Source organism: Caenorhabditis elegans, chromosome IV, assembly GCF_000002985.6.
Source record: "Caenorhabditis elegans chromosome IV".
Classification (NCBI taxonomy): Eukaryota; Metazoa; Nematoda; class Chromadorea; order Rhabditida; family Rhabditidae; genus Caenorhabditis; species Caenorhabditis elegans.
This window is the reverse complement of record NC_003282.8, coordinates 11,688,122-11,704,096: the sequence shown is the minus strand read 5'-3', so window position 1 is coordinate 11,704,096 and position 15,975 is coordinate 11,688,122. Positions and strand designations below refer to the sequence as shown.

Below are 15,975 nucleotides of genomic sequence, written 5' to 3'. Positions count from 1 at the left end.
CATAGCGTGTTGTCCTCCTCCCACTTCTGAAAAAAAAACAATAAGAAAAAAGAAAATATATCAACTTGGAAATTCACAATTTATTACCTAATCAATCGCTTGTTTTGAATTGCGACTTCTAACCATTGCGTAACGAACGGAAAGAAAAGTAAGTTAAATTTTTTTGGTCTATGGTTCACACCAGGGCTTCATTTATCGGCCACATAGGGCTGGCAAACCAAAAAACGGGTTGCGGGTCTACTGCTGCTCTCCCATTGTCGCCCATTACTCGCCCGCTGATTTTGTCGATAATAAATCTGTGTTTATTTCAGATGCCAATTCCAAACAAGGCAGGTGAACCGGATTTCAAGCTGAAAGTTGAACCCGCCGACAAAATAGTTATCAAGTTCAAGATGAACGAGGAGTCGATCGTCCCCCTGACGATCACAAATCCATTGAAGGATCGCATTTGCTACAAGGTCAAATGCACCGACAATGAGATCTTCCGTGTTCGTCCCCCACTTGGCTTCATCGACGCTGGAAAAAGTTCAACGGTGAAGATTTCGCTGAAGGCTAAAGCTGGAATGGACACACACAGACACTTCTTTGCCATTTATCACCTCACCAACAATCCGCCTGCGAATCAGAAGAAAGAAGCTGAAAAGGCGGCTGAAAAAAACTGTAGAGCTCTTTGGAAACCGGAGACGAAACCCGATGGAGTTATCAGATTGCAAGCGGTTTTGGAGAATGAGGACGAGGACAAGGAGAAAAAGGAGGAAGAAAAAGAGGAGAAGAAGGAGGAAAAGAAGAACGAGGAGAAAGAAGAGAAGAAGGAAGATAAGAAAGAAGAGAAAAAGGAAGAGAAGGAGGAGGATAAAAAAGAAGAGTAGCAATAAATTGATCTCAATGACTAGAAATGAAATATTTTGATTGAAATTGTTTTTATTATTTTTCTGAAAGATTACGGTTCTTATTCGGTTTTTATGTGTTGTCGGACATTTTCAGCTGATAGTCCCTTTTCTGCTGAATTTTGGGCAATTACTCATTTACTGCAAAATCATTAACTAAGTTTTCTCATTGTTTTTTTTAACTAAGTTTTCTCATTGTATTTTTCTGAAACCTTTTCTTTTTCTTTCTTTCTGAATCCTTGACATCTCTGAACATCATCTTAAGGGAATCGTTTACCTCCCATTAGCTTCTGTCTATATCTATTTGTTCCGTGAAAAACCATGCTACCCGCGATTGCAGGTGCCCATCTGTTTTGTCTATATATTCCTTATTTCTTCCTCGTCCTTATCTTTATTTCCCTCTCTTTCTCTCGTTTTCTCGGTTTTTGTGGCGAGGGCACATATCAAGATTGTAGCAAAAGGATCGAAGAACTTGTGGAAGGCGCGAGAGGCGCCAGAAGGACAATCCATACGCTGACCCAAATTAATTGGTCATCTACGGACAATTGAGACAATGTTGCAATATTATTTGAAATTGTCCTAATAGTTTGAGAGTAAGAGAAGCTGAAAAGCCGAACTTAAATTTACAAGGAATTGGATGTGGAGGTTATGATTACTTTTTTTTAGTTAAACAAGTCGAAATTGTTTTCAATAGAATAAAAACGTGGGTAGGACTTCCAGACTTCCACATATGCAGCAAAACCTACCTACCTGTAGGTATAACTTCAAGAAAAAATATCAGAAATTAGTAACTCTGCACTGTGCAGCCGCAAACCCTGAGGACCAGCGCTTGGAAGCTCTACTTGGCTCAATAATTCTTATATTTTTCATCCAATTTTTCTATTCATTATACTGAATGTTCTTTCATGTTTCAAATCATTAGCTTGTCTATTTCATTTTTGCAACTGTCTGCAAAAAAAATTGCCGAACGGCGTAGCAGAGAATGGCCACCACCGTCATTTGTTTTTGAAAAAAGGAGAGAAAAGAAGAAGACAACAAGATATATATTCGTATTCGCAAGAACAGGTAGTTGGCACTTCGTTATCTGTTTTCCCCCACTGGCTTCATCTTCATTTGACAAAAATGAAGAAGCTGCTTGATGTGAACGGATTGGAAATGAACGTCATCATCGAAGAAGGAACGATGATGATGGGCGTCAGCATGTGACTTCTTGAAATAATGGTCATTCTATGAATGAAATAAATCAGATAGGATAAGGTGATTGGGGCGGAAGTTGGAATTTAAGTGATGAACATAAATTCTCGCTAGAGTTAGGAAGGTCAAGTGCTCAGTTTTTGTGAAAGTATTCAAATCTGAAAGAATTCATATCCAGACGCGGATTTTTACGAATTCGGCTCCAAAAATAAGGTACCTGGTCTCGGCACGACTGATTTTGTTTAATTACAACAATACATGCTTTCAAAATATCGTTGTTGCTTTTCACTGATTTACTGTTTTATAAAAACTTTTGAATATTTGTTTGTCGTGTTGCAAAATTTTGCGTATGGATAATATTATGAATCTGATATCACGCCAACCAATGAACACCAATTTATCAAAGCATTTTCGAATCGGTCGTGGTCGCTCACAGCGCAAATTTTTTTAAACTTTAATTATGCAATAGTTATTTTGAATTTCTCGACATTTCAAACCTAATCATGAATAGAATGTATTTTGGGCCGAATTGCAAATTGCATTTGAAATAGATTGACTGGAATTTTTAGGATATATTTTCTTCCAGAAAGGTTTTTTATAGATTTTGAAGCAGTTTTTTCAATTAAAATAATAGGGTGAAGAAAACATCCACACGTCATTTACTATATTCTCTCAAAATCTATCTTCTTTTTTCTTATTCTTTACTCAATTTGCCCTTAAAAAGTACATAGTGTACCCCTCGTTGTATAGTCATTGATCGAAACATCTTCCATCCATTGCCACCCAGTAGGTATCCTCCCTTTCCTCCTCCTCCTCTTTCCGCTAAAGAGTTTTCATGTGAACACTGAAACTGAACTCTTTTACGGGCTTATCCACCTCCACCGCCGTGTCGTGTATTCCCAGTTTTTCGTTTCACCTCATGCAGTTCTTTTCTTCACTTCAACACTATTCTTTTCTCGTGTTCACTTTGATTTTGCTATAGTTTTTAAATTATGAACATTCTCTACAAAAAAAAGAACATTTCTCTCTCTACACTGATACTTATTTTCCTATTATCCAGAAAAATGTCAAATTATAATTTTTCTCAATCGATTCTCAGTTGACCAAATACTTTTTTTCCGAATTGTAAAATTTGAAATCTGTAACTAATTCAAAAACAATTCAGTCTGTCCAGCAAATAATTCTAGACAACCTGCAACCCTTGTGATATGTTTTCAATCGTGACAGTTTGAATTCTGAAACCAGATTTGTTCTTTGTCCAATTATACTGTAGGTTTTTTTTTTCGGCTGTTGTCTTAAATTTTAAAATTAAATGAATGTATAATTTTTCAAAGAATATTTTGCGCACTTTGTCGTAAAGCGGTTTTCAGGTATTCTGAAGGCGCGGTAGGCAGGCAGGCACGTGCGCCTGAAGCCCTAGCTTTCCGAGTTTGTGTTTCAAAACTTCCTCTCGGTCACTTCAAACTTTCTTCACTTCCACAACTACCTTCATTAACCTTCTCACACACACTCTTTGATCCTTATCTTTTACCCTTTTTTCATCCTCACTTTCATCTCGTTCACTGGTACTTTTCCGATTGACACACTCTTCAGCAACATCCACTAAAAAAAGAGAAAGGGGACAAAGTAGTGTATTTCCACTATGCAGCTGACCTACTAACGTTTCATTTTCTATCTTTTTATCACCCCTACCCTTTGCCCCAGCCATGTTTATCAAATCAAGAGTGCGGAAAGTAAGTGAAAGCGTTTGGGATGATGATTACCTTTTTAGAGGTCAGTATATTTGTGACGTGGACACGTGTTACATCAGAATATTTGAACAGGCAGGGCGTCAAAGATTGGTTACGGTAGATGAAGCAAGAAACTTCCTCTTTTTTTTATTGTAAAGCATTCTTTGACTTATTTTTTGACTGGTTTCTTGCAATTTCTACTTTTAATAAAATATTAAATTTCAAAACCTATATATTGAAAAAAACAAAAAGTAAAAAAAGGAAATACCCAGAGTTTCAATTGAGAAAAGCTTCTGCCCACCCAAGGTCCACATACTCATCCAATCCCATCTCCTTTGAAGTGGGCGTGTCGCCGGTCTCGCGGGGCACCCGATTCGTCCCGCTTTCCTCTCTTTAGGCCCCCCACTCATTTTCCTGGCTACTCGATCCTTTCTCTCTTCTTTTTTTTTGTAATTTGTCGGAATGGAAGGGCATAGTAATACTTCTGTTATCCTGCATACTTATCAACAACAACAACCACAACAACTTATTTCTTCAATTATTCCTCAAACATTGTCAGATGGGTACGGTATTTCTGCACCTATATCACAAGCCGATTGTTCTGGAAATTCGAATTTTGTAAACACGAATCCCTGGAATAACACGACTTTTCAAGCATATCAAACAGATGCTCAATTCACTAATGAGGTTAGTTTTTTTACTTTTTGGTTTCATTTTTTTATTGATGGTGTATAAAACTTCCTTCATATATTTTCTTTAATTTTCATTCTCTGTCTCATTAAACTTTTGATAGACATTTTTGTATCATTTCAAGTCAAATTTTTCTGAATAATTATTGTTTAAAAAACCAAAAAAAAAGAAGTATCTATCAATTGAAAACTCGCTACAATTTAATGATATCTTGAATCTACACAGGTTCTGAAATACCTTCTTCTTCTTCTATTCATTCTGTTACCGTTTTTTTTTAAATTTAGTTGATCATGAATCATTTTTGAAGATTATACTTATAAGAGAGTATACGAACGATTCTGATATGTTTTTAAACATTTTATTTTACGCTCTATTCTTGTGAGCGGACTTTGTCAGCTGTTATAACAAGCTTTTAGGGAAATACCAAAATTTTTCATTTTGATTGAGAATATTTTTTAGTGGAATAACTTGAGAAAATAAAGGTAGGATCCCGTAATTTTTAAAAATATCGATTGCAATTTTTCAATTGGACAAGTTGTACTATAGTATATACATGTTAAAACTAAGATGAGGGAATCATAAAATTCTTACTGGAAGGAGTTCCAGCAATTATTGGACCCTTAACATTTCTTATTTTCCACAAAAATTAAAAATAAATTCAAAATAAATTCAAATAACTTTTTTTTCAGATTTCCGTATTGAACTATCCAAATGTATACGATGATTTTTCAAAGGAATCCTCAAATGGAATATTATCCGACCCATCACTTCATGGATCAAACAGTTCCAGTTCGACTTCGGATGTTGGATCATCGGTCGATTGCAGTGTAAGTCGTTGTGGGTTACTGTAATCTCTTTTGATTAATCTGTCTGGCTTTTTCTTTTTTGGATTTCTTTGGGATTTTGCAATCAGATTGACATTAAATTAAATTTTGCATTTTGCAATTTGCCGCAAAAAAAACTTATTATTAAATTTCTAAATATAACTAGCTCAAATTTTACTCAATTATTTCGCTTTCAAAAAATAATAATCAAATATTCAAGCCTCTAATGATTTTCGAATTAAGATTTAGTTATGCATGCTTTTGTTACAAACTCAAAATTTACTCGGAAATTTCAGATTTCCCCGGAGCCAATCCTAATGCCTTCAGTCAAACGGGGTAGACCTACAGAGAATCCATGTTGGGCTTATTTCCACAGAATTGATGATCAGCTTGTAAAATGTCGGCTATGTACAAAGGTGATATTTATCAGTAAAGTTATTTTTTCAATTCGAAATTATTGTTCCAGGTAGTAAGATCGGCGTGTGCAACAAATATGACAAAACATCTCGAAAGACATCACGCAGACGATTATCAAAAAGTGACAGGACAATTGAAACTATTCAGAATGAATGATGTTGGGTGGGGTTTGGAATATGGAAATTGCTAATTTTCCTTCTTTTTTTCTAGCTTTAGCAAACATTTTAAATTTTGAATCTATAATACTGACTCAGCCAACAAATTTAATCGAAGATATTCTAAGAAAAATTTCGCTTCAAAATTCTTTAAAAAATATCAAACTCAGATTATTTTACTGAATCACTTTTCCTACTCATTTACTGTATTTTTTTAGAATTCGAAGTAAAATGCATTATGAAGTGGCGGACAATCCTTTATCAACTCTCCCAGTTGTTACAAACTCTTACATTTTACCAAAAATGGAACCAATGGACACATTCGATCCCTCTCAATATTATGGAATGCAACAAGACCCAACATTAAATCAACAGCAATTTATTCAATTCGAGCAACCTCAAGCTTCAATTGATCCTCAGACATGGCCTCTAACCCATTTTTGGCAGAACACTGCTCAAACAAATATAATGTCTCATTTGGGAGAAGCTTCAACTTCTACATTAGGATCTTCTGTAATTCAAGAAGCTCATAAAATGAATCCAGATTCAAATGACAAGAGTTTTCAACTTGATTTGGAGCAACAGAATTGTGTAATTATTGAGCAAAAGTTAGATGATAAACCACGTGTCACGAAGCCAACTACAAAGCCGTATCAAAAGAGAAATAGGTCAGTTTTTAGTCAATTTGGAAGTTTATTTTGAAAAATAGAACTAAAAAATAGAAATATGAAAGGTATGAATCCAAAAATAAGTACATAACTTTATCTTGAAAAATGTGATATTTCAAAAATGTATTAGGTTATTAGGCCTATATTTATTTTTTAATTTAACCATGCATTTTGTGGACATATTAGTTGTTTTGATAGTATTACATATTTTAGATGTGTGAAAACTAGACCAAACTATTCAAAAAAAAAGGAAAAATCCGACAATAGTTCGAAATGTTATACTGTAAACTTAAAAGCACTCCCACGAAATGTTTTTAAATAGCGTTTGGCGTGGCGAGGCCCTGAAAAGTTTTGGTTTACTAAACTAACCCAAAGTGCATTTTTCCCCTAATTTCCGAGTAATTCTTTCCAATTTCAGAAAAACTGAGCATCCAGTATGGGCATTCTTCAAACGTACCGGAGACGGAAATGCAGAATGTATTATCTGCCAAGGAGTCGGTGAGTACATTGAGTGTTTCAGATTATGTCTCTAAATCTCTCGTTTTCTATTTCAGTCAAATCTCCTTGCTCCTCAAATTTCATGCGTCATCTGATGCGTCATCATTCGACAGAGTACAACGACGTGTACTTGAAATGGATTGAGAAACGAAATATAACTCATCCGGGAATACATTGTACATCTGTTCCTCCGCCTGCTTTTATCAATAACGAAACTTCTCGAACTGAGCAGACAACTTTCAGCGTTAAATAACGTGTTTTTTTTTCAATGTCAATTATCGTGAATTTACAAATTTGTGGATAGCGTATTTAAAGGCGCATGAATTTATTCGGATGGGTCTCGCAAAGAGAAAAACTTTCTGAATAACTTCACGCGCCTTTAAGAACGGCTTTCAAATAATTTCTGCATTACGATATCTTTCCTCGAAACTAACTCTTCTCTCTTCTAACTGCCTCTTTTGTTTCAGTGTATTTTATATCATTATATCCAGTGCATTTCATATCTAAACGGGTCTTGCCACGAAGACTCTTTCCAGTGTTATTGTTTCTTTCCAACTCATAATCGGGTTCATATTAAATAAATATTCATTTAAAAAGAAACAAAGACTCGTGTACAAAATGAGATCAAGAGTTAAAATCACAATTCAAAGGAAATATCACAGCATCCAAGAATATCGACGAGTACGACACCGCTTTTGGAAAATTATCCAAAAAGCGGAGAATATTAGTGAGAATATGTATAAAAAGAGTTGAGCAAATCGAGAAGGAAGCCAAAGAACAGAGTATTGAACTTGAACACTCCTGTAGTCATCGTTCAGACGACAAATTGAAAGGGCTCCGTATCCCATTGAGTAAACTCCCATTCTGGAAAATTTGAAACTTTGTTAAAGCTTTGTTTTCGCGATTTTTCTTGCATTCAAAAAAGAACGTCAAAAACATTCGAAACTCAATAATTCAACTGAAAAATCTAGGCGTATTTCCAAAAATTAAGTTTCACTTCTTCAAAAAACATAAAAATATTTTTATTTCAACAGAAAAATCTAGGCGCATTATTAAAAGTTTCAATTCGCTGCGAGACCATTCACCCACTTTTGTGAACGCGCCTTTTATATCTACAGTGACCAGTGCAATTTTTTCTCAACAAAGATTTGGTTTTTTTTTCTCAATTTTGCTTCGATTTTCTGTCTTTTTTTTCAGTTTTTATTTCAAAAATAATTTTTCTAGTATAATTCTCATGAGAAACAGCAAAAAACATTAAAAACCAATAATTTCAACAAAAAATCTCGGCGCAGCTTCAAAAATTCAATTTCGCTGCGAGACCACGCATCTACTTTTGTCGCTGCGCCTTTAAAATCTATCGTAACCAGCAAAAATTTCTTCTGTCTTTGAAATTCTTTTTTTCTGAATTTTTCTCTGATTTTCTTTGTTTCTTTTCACTTTTTCGAATTTTTTGTTTAAACTAACCGATATGAACATGTAGGCGTTTGTAACTCAATAAGCGGTTCATTTTGCCCTATATTTTTGAAGTATGTTGGTGAAACGTCAGAAACTCGTGTGAATAGAACGGCTCGTGGCGCCGATCGCTGATATTCATAGATTCCAGTAGTGTGATCGTGAGCAGATAGTATTAAATCCATTTTTTGCCCCTAAAATTGTTTTTTCGTAGATGAAGATTTCGAATCATATTTTTATTTTTTCACTTACCACATCCGAGTGCTTGTATCCTTCGACTAGATACGGAACATGGGTCAACATTATTTTTGCAACTGGAACTTGAGCTTTTGTGATATGCTTTAATATCGGATTCTCGAAAAGATATGTTTCACTGATTGAATATCTATCTTTCAAATCCGAAACATTATTTCGAAAATAATTATAAAATTGATTTCTTCGCGATTCTGAAATTAGTTCCGACTCTCCGCCGATGTCATTATCTCCAGCAATGTAAATTGCATTCTGTAAAATTAAGAAATCATTTGCAATAATTTCTAGCAAAAGCTCACATCGCCTCGATCAATCGGGTAAATTCCAATAAATCGTTCATATGTTTCATACCACTCGTCATCATTTGACTCGATCCCTTCATCAAATAAGTCTCCAAGAAACATAACAGTAGTTGGTAAGAATCGCCATTTTGCATAGCTGTATCCAGTTGCAAGATATCTAAAATTTTAAATTCTCGAACAGAAAAGTATTATTTTGTCTACCTATCACTGTCCCATCTGGAAATTTCTCCAAATTTTTCATTCTTGTATCCAATTAACTGAGGATCTGCAACGATAAGTATCCGATCACATCTTCCGTTTTCCTCATGCTCAGGCCACTGTCTAGATAACCACCAATATGACCAGCTTTCATTCCATAGTATGACAAATGCCAAAACTAGTGCTTAAAAGGCTGATTTTATTAAACATTTGCCAAATATTCTCAAAATCAACCTGGTATTCCATAGATAAAGGCACGTCGCGATGAAGATTGTCTCATTTCAGTCAGTAGAATACAAAATTTTAGTTATTTTAGGTATCAGATATCATCTGGAATAATTTGTATTCATCAGAAGCTATGCGGAATGAGTTTATAGTGGAACACAACGAGAAATCGATAACAAAGAACGAGGGAGTGAGAGCCCGTAAACGCAGACATGTCAGCCTTCCATAGTTACCCATATTTACATACCACAATCATCGCGCGAGTATTCACAGAATAACATTTGAAAAAGATATACAACGAGCTTGTAACTAAAAAATATTTTAAAAATAATACAAATTTCTAATTTAATATCTGACTTAGTTCCAAGAATTTAGTTTGAGCATATAATTTTCATGTTCATCTAGTTTCTATAACTTTTGCTTATCGCTTTTGCCAAAAAATCACAATCTCGACAAAAATCTTTTCAAAATTCACAGATTCTTCAATGCTCAAAATAATTAGTGAACTTTATTTCTTTGGATTTTTCGAAAATTGTTCCAAAAAAATAACAGCAACTCTTGAACTTCCTGGTTTTTTCTATTTGGTATTTCATCGTGGAGTACACCACTTTTAGATAATTTATCGTCGGAGTCAATCTCTCCATCACTCAGCGGTAGAGAACGTGTACTCGTTGTTGTCACAAAGAGAGCCAAGTTGTCAAGTGCATACGGCCCCCGACTGCGAGAACGACGACGACGACTAGGCCGAATGAAACTAAATTGAAAAGAGTTTGTCTCCGGGAGTTTCTTTCTTTCGACTCACTGTGCTCCATCGTCTTCTCTTTCCGCGCTCGTAGATATTTTTTGAGTCTCTAATTTTGGATCCTATTGAAGTGGGTGTTTTCGTTGCATATTTCAACATATTTTAATTGAAAGTGTGGCTTATTTCTTGTTGACAGCCCTATTTTAAAACTAAATATCACTAAAATTATAATGTTTGGTGAAAATTGTTCCAAAAAGTCACAAGTTCGTGTTTTCATGGCACATTTCAAGCAACTTTTAATATATTTTTTTTCCAGACTACCGAGGAAAAACTTTTATTTAAAAATACACTGTTGAGAATGGTATATTTCCATCATAATTTTTACCTACCAAACGTATTGAAACTGTGGAAAAGTCTGTGGAAAAAATGCCGAATTTCCAAATTAAATGTGACTTTTTGTGAAAATTCAAGACGTTATCGAAGCCATGTTTGAAAAAAGTTTGCATATCTAATATTATTTTTGAGAAAACTTGAAGTTTATAAAACTGTTAGATTAGTTGAAAACTAACCGTTTCGAAAATTCAATAATGAAATATCTGTTTTCAGGTTTTCATTTCCTCTAGTTGCTCATTTCAATATATTTTAATATCAAATTCTACTGGAAAGTATGTGTCATTTCTTGTTGACACCACTATTTTCAAACTAAATAAATACCACGATAATTATATATTTTGCAAAAATTGTTCAAAAAGTATCAAGTTTTCTCGTTCTTGGCATATTTCATGCAATTTGTAATTCTTTTTGTCTCAGTTATGTCATAACTTTTTCTAAAAATCCTAAGTTATTCTAGATTATTTGGGAGCAAACATTTTTAGAAATTCCCAAAGTAGATTAACAAAGAAAATTCAAATATAAATCTACTGGACATTCAAAGAAAAGCACTTAGACAATTTGAATCGAATTCCTCAAATTCTTGAACTATTTTTTAGAGGATTTCAATTGGACAGAAAGAATCTCAAGCACTTAACGTCGGCGGAAATAGTTTTTTTTTTTCAAAAAGAGACCACCGCCTTTGCTAGAAACGAAAATTGCATGCGTTCCATTAAATAATTCAATTCATCGTTATCACCATCCTTCGTCGTCGTCGTTATCGTCAGAAACAGATAGGGATGGGTCGATACAAAAAGAAAGTGGACAGTTCTTTTCTCTCACTCTTTTTCTCTTTTACAAATCACACTTGTTTCGTCTCACACACGCTCACTTCTTGTCTCTTCTCCCAACAGTCGTCGCAAAACCGTCAAAAGCGTAGCGGCTGTCGCGTCGCGGTCGTTCGTGTCTATGCATCACCGTTTCTAGTGCTCTCTAATTGTCCCGCCGTAGCAGTAGCAGCAGTAGCAGCGGCATGGTGGGGACCGCACTCCTTTATCTTTTACTCTTACTTTGTGTGTGTGTATGGGGGGTGCGAGAGAAAGAGATAAAAAAGAAAGAAAGAGAGAGTGTGTGGTTTCTGTGCTTCTGTGCACTCCAGAGCCTCGGATTTCTTTTCCTATGAACTTCATTTCTCGTCTCCATCATCAGAAGGAAGAAGAATTCTTCAGAATCTTGCACTTGAAGCGTTTTCTGCCTATTTATTTTCTCCTCCCGAGTTCATCTCTCTATTCGTCTTTAGCTTAATCCATTTTATTAGGCACGCACCCGCTCCTTGGTTCAACCAAATGAGAAGATAGAAAAGATGGAGCAACGCATCCCAAATTGTGTGATAGGATTAAAGTAGTGTGGAAGAAAAAAAAATGCAGAGTGAGAGAAGGGGCAGTCTTCTTTTCCGGTCTTACTAATCCTAACGTCTTCTTTTTCCTTCCTATCTCTCATCTCTCAACTTCTGAAATAGTTGAGATGAGTGATTTCGTAAGTTCATTATTCTTTTTTGTCAGTTTTTGCTTATAGTTCCTACGGGAATCATTGTTTCTTAAACATGCTACTTCTTTAAACAATTTATATTTAACAAAGTAAAATTGAACGTTTTTTTAAAAACTTTCTAACTGAATTTCGTAAATTTATTTGTTTCCTTGTGAAAAATGCTTGTCAGGAAAACTTTACTTCTCTACGTCTCAATCTCTGCAATCTTTTAACGAGAGATCGGAGAATTTTGTATTGGAAAAGTGAAAAAGAAAAATGAAAGAGACCCACTCGACACTGAGGGCGACCGAAAAGAAACCGACGAAAAAAAACGACGATTCGAGCCATTTGTCAGCGACAATAAGTGGTCGGGTCGCACCACTGTCCGCCGTCTCACCGATTTTAACATTATATTGTCCCCCTTTTTCTTCATCGCTTTGAAATCAATTTTTGATGAAGTGAAGACCTTTTTTCTCCTGGTTTTTTTTTTAATAATTGCATTACCCCATTTTTTAAAGTTCAAAATTACTCAAACTATTTGAATTCTTCTTTTTTTCAAATTGTAATGACTCATTCTCCGTCGTCTTCAAATAGTTACTCATTCCGACTCACCACCTAGTTTATTAACAGGAAAGTTCATTCTTTTTCTATCTTCTCAATTATTCTCAAGTAGTCATCATCGGTTTTTTATTTCTTTCCTGGTAGTTACTCTCCTTTATCGAAACTTTTTTTTGAAAAAAAAAAGAAACGGAATTCTGAGTATGCCGATAGGCAGAGCTGCTCTTTGGCAGTGCTCCCACAGAAATCCTTCTCCACTTCGTTTTCTCATTTCCATCTCTATTTTACATTTTTCCATATTCAACTATGCGTCTTTTTTCAGAAAAGGGTAATGACGGAGTACAAGCTTGTGGTAGTTGGAGATGGAGGAGTTGGTAAATCAGCACTCACCATTCAACTCATCCAGAATCACTTTGTCGAAGAATACGACCCGACCATAGAGGACAGCTACAGAAAGCAGGTGAGAAATCATTGGGAACATCCGCTACACACATGTGGTGGGAGCAAATTGAACGAAAATGATGGCATTTGAAATTGAACAAAAAAACGATGAGTCAGAAGTTTGGAAGTTTTTTGAAACACATCGAGCTGTTTAATTGATTCCAAAGACGAATAAATCGTGCTGAAACACGAAAAATTCCGAAATTTTCGAAAAAAAACCAATTTTTCGTGTTTTGGACACGACATTATAAAATGGCTGGAACTGAAAAAAATGGCTCGAATCATGATTTTTCATTGTCCCCCGAAAATTCTCACAAAAAAAAATTGGAAAACCGAAAATTTTAGTTTTTGCAAAAACCGGAAAAATTCTGAAAACACTCCAAAATCGATATTTCTCAGACGAATTTCAATAATTACATTCCGTTTTACGTTTTATACAAAAAACAGAAATTTCACTTTTTTTTTGAGAAAGGGCCCAAAACTTTTTTTTAGATTTTTTGTTTTTTTAAAGCAAATCGATAAACCAGCATGCCTGCTCGTGTCGTGTGAGGAGTATAAATTTTTTTAAACGTATATTCATCTTTAAACTCTGAAATTCAGAATATTATTGAGCCCTAATTTTCAGTGTTTTCATTTGAGTTTTTAACCAGTAAAAATAGTTTTTCAGTTTTAAAAATTGCTCCGAGAGCTAGTTTTTAAATATTCTAATTTCAGGTTGTGATAGACGGTGAGACATGCCTCCTCGACATATTGGATACCGCCGGACAAGAAGAATATTCGGCGATGCGTGATCAGTACATGAGGACAGGCGAAGGATTTCTGTTGGTTTTCGCCGTCAACGAGGCTAAATCTTTCGAGAATGTCGCTAACTACCGCGAGCAGATTCGGAGGGTAAAGGATTCAGATGATGTGAGTTTTTTTTGTTGAAATTATCAGTCAATGGTTGAATATTTGTATTTCTTCTAGGTTCCTATGGTCTTGGTAGGGAATAAATGTGATTTGTCATCTCGATCAGTCGACTTCCGAACAGTCAGTGAGACAGCAAAGGGTTACGGTATTCCGAATGTCGACACATCTGCCAAAACGCGTATGGGAGTTGATGAAGCATTTTACACACTTGTTAGAGAAATTCGCAAGGTAATTTTTTAGTTAAAAATTTAAATTAAAAATAATGTTTTTAATGTACAATTAAGGTACAAATTCAGTCATTATTATATGAAAATTGAAAGACGCGAGATTTTGATATTTTCGCGCCAAAAATACGACACCCGGTCTGTTCGATTTGCTCCTTCAAATATTATGGTAACTTTATACTGTCGTTACAGCGGAATTTTCATCAATTTTTTTAAGTTTTCGATATTATAAAAATATTTAAAAACACAGCAGTTTTAATAAATCGGTGAAAATTACCCCAGAAACGAAATATTAAAGTTACTGTATTCTTTAAAGGCGCACATACGTTTGCATTTAACACAAATTCATCGTGTCGAGACCGGGCACCGCATCTTTAATTTGAAAATCGCCAAATGTTGCATTTGAGTAATACAAAAACGTTGTTTTTAAAAATTTTCTGTTTTGTAAAGCTCTAAAATGTTATTATTGTTATCAACAGTTTCAAGTTTCCATTTTTCACTAAAAACGAAAAATGTAAGTTTTTCCGATATTTCGAAACAAAAGCTCAAAGTTTTGGTCATTTTCTTAATTTTTAAAGAAAATTATATGTTTTCTTTTGTTTTTTTTCTCACCAGCATGCACAAAATCTGATAAAAAATTGAGTTTTATTGTTAATTTTCTAAAAAAAATTTTGATGACACCCTAGATTGATATCCGAAAGATTTAATAATGTTTTCTTTTTATTTCAGCATCGTGAGCGTCACGACAATAATAAGCCACAAAAGAAGAAGAAGTGTCAAATAATGTGATTCAGCGTCGGGAATTGCCCAATTTCGCCAACTCATTTTCAGTCGTGTCAACTCCCACCCAATTATCCTTTCTCGTACTTTTTTGGTACATTTTCATTATTCATTTATCTGTTTTATCTGAAACTTGTGATCGATCCTCTTCCGCCTCTACATACTCTTCGAATTTCCACCTTTTTTTCTCTATGCATCGATTGAACTTGTTCTCTCGTCTGCTCGTCATTATTTTTTCTCCTTTTTTTTCTTCATCCTTCATTCTAATTCCTCATCTTTCGCTTAGCCCAAATCTCCATTCATTCATAGGTGTCAAAACTAGCTGTAGTGTGTGATCCATATCTAAAACATGCATCCGAACCCCCTCCTCGTTCCAAAATTGGCCAACTCTACCAAAAAAAACATCGCACCATTTTTTTTTCACTTTCTCTGCATATTTTCAGAATGTTTGTATTGCTTTTTTGATGCTTTATTCCCCTTCCTCGTTTTCATACAAATTATTGGCCTCATCTATTTTCAGAAGTTCTCTGAAAATTAAATTCTTTTGCATCTGCCGGTCGTTCCGTTTATTTTTTCTCTGTTTCCTCTCATTTTTGTCAAGTAATTATTTCTCTTTCATTAACTATAATATAGATACAATTAGACCCCATTTCTCATACATTTTCTGAACATCTGAAAGTTTTTGCTCCCTCGTATTGCATTCATTTTTCTCTATTCCTCTACATTTTATAGTCCTATCTGAATATAATATTCCTATTCTTTTGATCAAGTTTTTATTATTATTTTATTTTCAAGGAAGTATTGCAATGATATAAATTTTAAAAAGCTAATATTATTTTTTTAAATCTATTCAACTATATTTTGTTAATTTCAGTGTTATATTTTGACCTCGCCATCGGAGCATGATTTTAAAAAAAACTAAATTTAATTTAT

At 34.6% G+C, this 15,975-nt stretch overlaps 5 protein-coding genes and 1 non-coding gene across 7 annotated transcripts; 3 read left to right on the top strand and 3 right to left on the bottom strand.

Annotated features, from left to right (window-relative positions):
- Positions 1–311: 311 nt before the first annotated feature.
- On the top strand, positions 312–869 carry T22B3.3 (Major sperm protein; the record flags this gene model as incomplete). Its single annotated transcript, NM_001380467.1, has 1 exon — positions 312–869. The coding sequence occupies one exon, from the start codon at positions 312–314 to the stop codon at positions 867–869; it is 558 nt and encodes a 185-aa protein (NP_001366755.1).
- A 2,375-nt stretch (positions 870–3,244) lies between these two features.
- On the top strand, positions 3,245–7,667 carry dpy-20 (Protein dumpy-20). Its single transcript, NM_069814.6, has 7 exons — positions 3,245–4,498; positions 5,191–5,328; positions 5,622–5,741; positions 5,792–5,904; positions 6,116–6,565; positions 6,984–7,063; positions 7,120–7,667. The coding sequence occupies exons 1-7, from the start codon at positions 4,274–4,276 to the stop codon at positions 7,314–7,316; spliced, it is 1,323 nt and encodes a 440-aa protein (NP_502215.2). The 5' UTR covers positions 3,245–4,273; the 3' UTR covers positions 7,317–7,667.
- ZK792.7 lies at positions 7,633–9,655 on the bottom strand (the record flags this gene model as incomplete). Of its 2 annotated transcripts, NM_069813.7 has the most annotated exons (6): positions 7,633–7,927; positions 8,528–8,709; positions 8,768–9,019; positions 9,067–9,226; positions 9,271–9,451; positions 9,502–9,655. In NM_069813.7, the coding sequence occupies 6 exons, from the start codon at positions 9,545–9,547 to the stop codon at positions 7,720–7,722; spliced, it is 1,029 nt and encodes a 342-aa protein (NP_502214.2). The 2 variants fall into 2 exon arrangements, with proteins under 2 accessions (NP_502214.2, NP_001294078.1); NM_001307149.3 differs by lacking the exons at positions 8,528–8,709; positions 8,768–9,019; positions 9,067–9,226; positions 9,271–9,451; positions 9,502–9,655 and having other exon boundaries at positions 7,720–7,926.
- A 514-nt stretch (positions 9,656–10,169) lies between these two features.
- On the bottom strand, positions 10,170–10,304 carry ZK792.12 (CidA/LrgA family protein; the record flags this gene model as incomplete). The annotated part of the gene is made up of 2 exons (NM_001307148.3): positions 10,170–10,246; positions 10,295–10,304. 2 exons carry the CDS (start codon positions 10,302–10,304, stop codon positions 10,170–10,172), a joined length of 87 nt encoding a protein of 28 aa, NP_001294077.1.
- Positions 10,305–11,504: 1,200 nt separating this feature from the next.
- ZK792.10 lies at positions 11,505–11,653 on the bottom strand. The gene has a single exon (NR_056683.1). It is a non-coding gene; the product is annotated as an Unclassified non-coding RNA ZK792.10 (non-coding RNA).
- Positions 11,654–13,008: 1,355 nt separating this feature from the next.
- Positions 13,009–15,870, top strand: let-60 (Ras protein let-60). The gene is made up of 4 exons (NM_069812.5): positions 13,009–13,148; positions 13,844–14,038; positions 14,096–14,266; positions 14,992–15,870. Exons 1-4 carry the CDS (start codon positions 13,020–13,022, stop codon positions 15,049–15,051), a joined length of 555 nt encoding a protein of 184 aa, NP_502213.3. The 5' UTR covers positions 13,009–13,019; the 3' UTR covers positions 15,052–15,870.
- The last annotated feature ends 105 nt before the right edge of the window (positions 15,871–15,975 follow it).

Excerpts from the sequence above, each read along its gene's own strand:
- dpy-20 (NM_069814.6), top strand. The coding sequence starts at position 4,274 with ATGGAAGGGCATAGTAATACTTCTGTTATCCTGCATACTTATCAACAA. Across the intron at positions 5,329-5,621 it reads GATCATCGGTCGATTGCAGT|ATTTCCCCGGAGCCAATCCT; the intron begins GTAAGTCGTTGT and ends CGGAAATTTCAG. Across the intron at positions 5,905-6,115 it reads TTCAGAATGAATGATGTTGG|AATTCGAAGTAAAATGCATT; the intron begins GTGGGGTTTGGA and ends GTATTTTTTTAG.
- let-60 (NM_069812.5), top strand. The coding sequence starts at position 13,020 with ATGACGGAGTACAAGCTTGTGGTAGTTGGAGATGGAGGAGTTGGTAAA. Across the intron at positions 14,039-14,095 it reads GGGTAAAGGATTCAGATGAT|GTTCCTATGGTCTTGGTAGG; the intron begins GTGAGTTTTTTT and ends TATTTCTTCTAG. Across the intron at positions 14,267-14,991 it reads TTGTTAGAGAAATTCGCAAG|CATCGTGAGCGTCACGACAA; the intron begins GTAATTTTTTAG and ends TTTTTATTTCAG.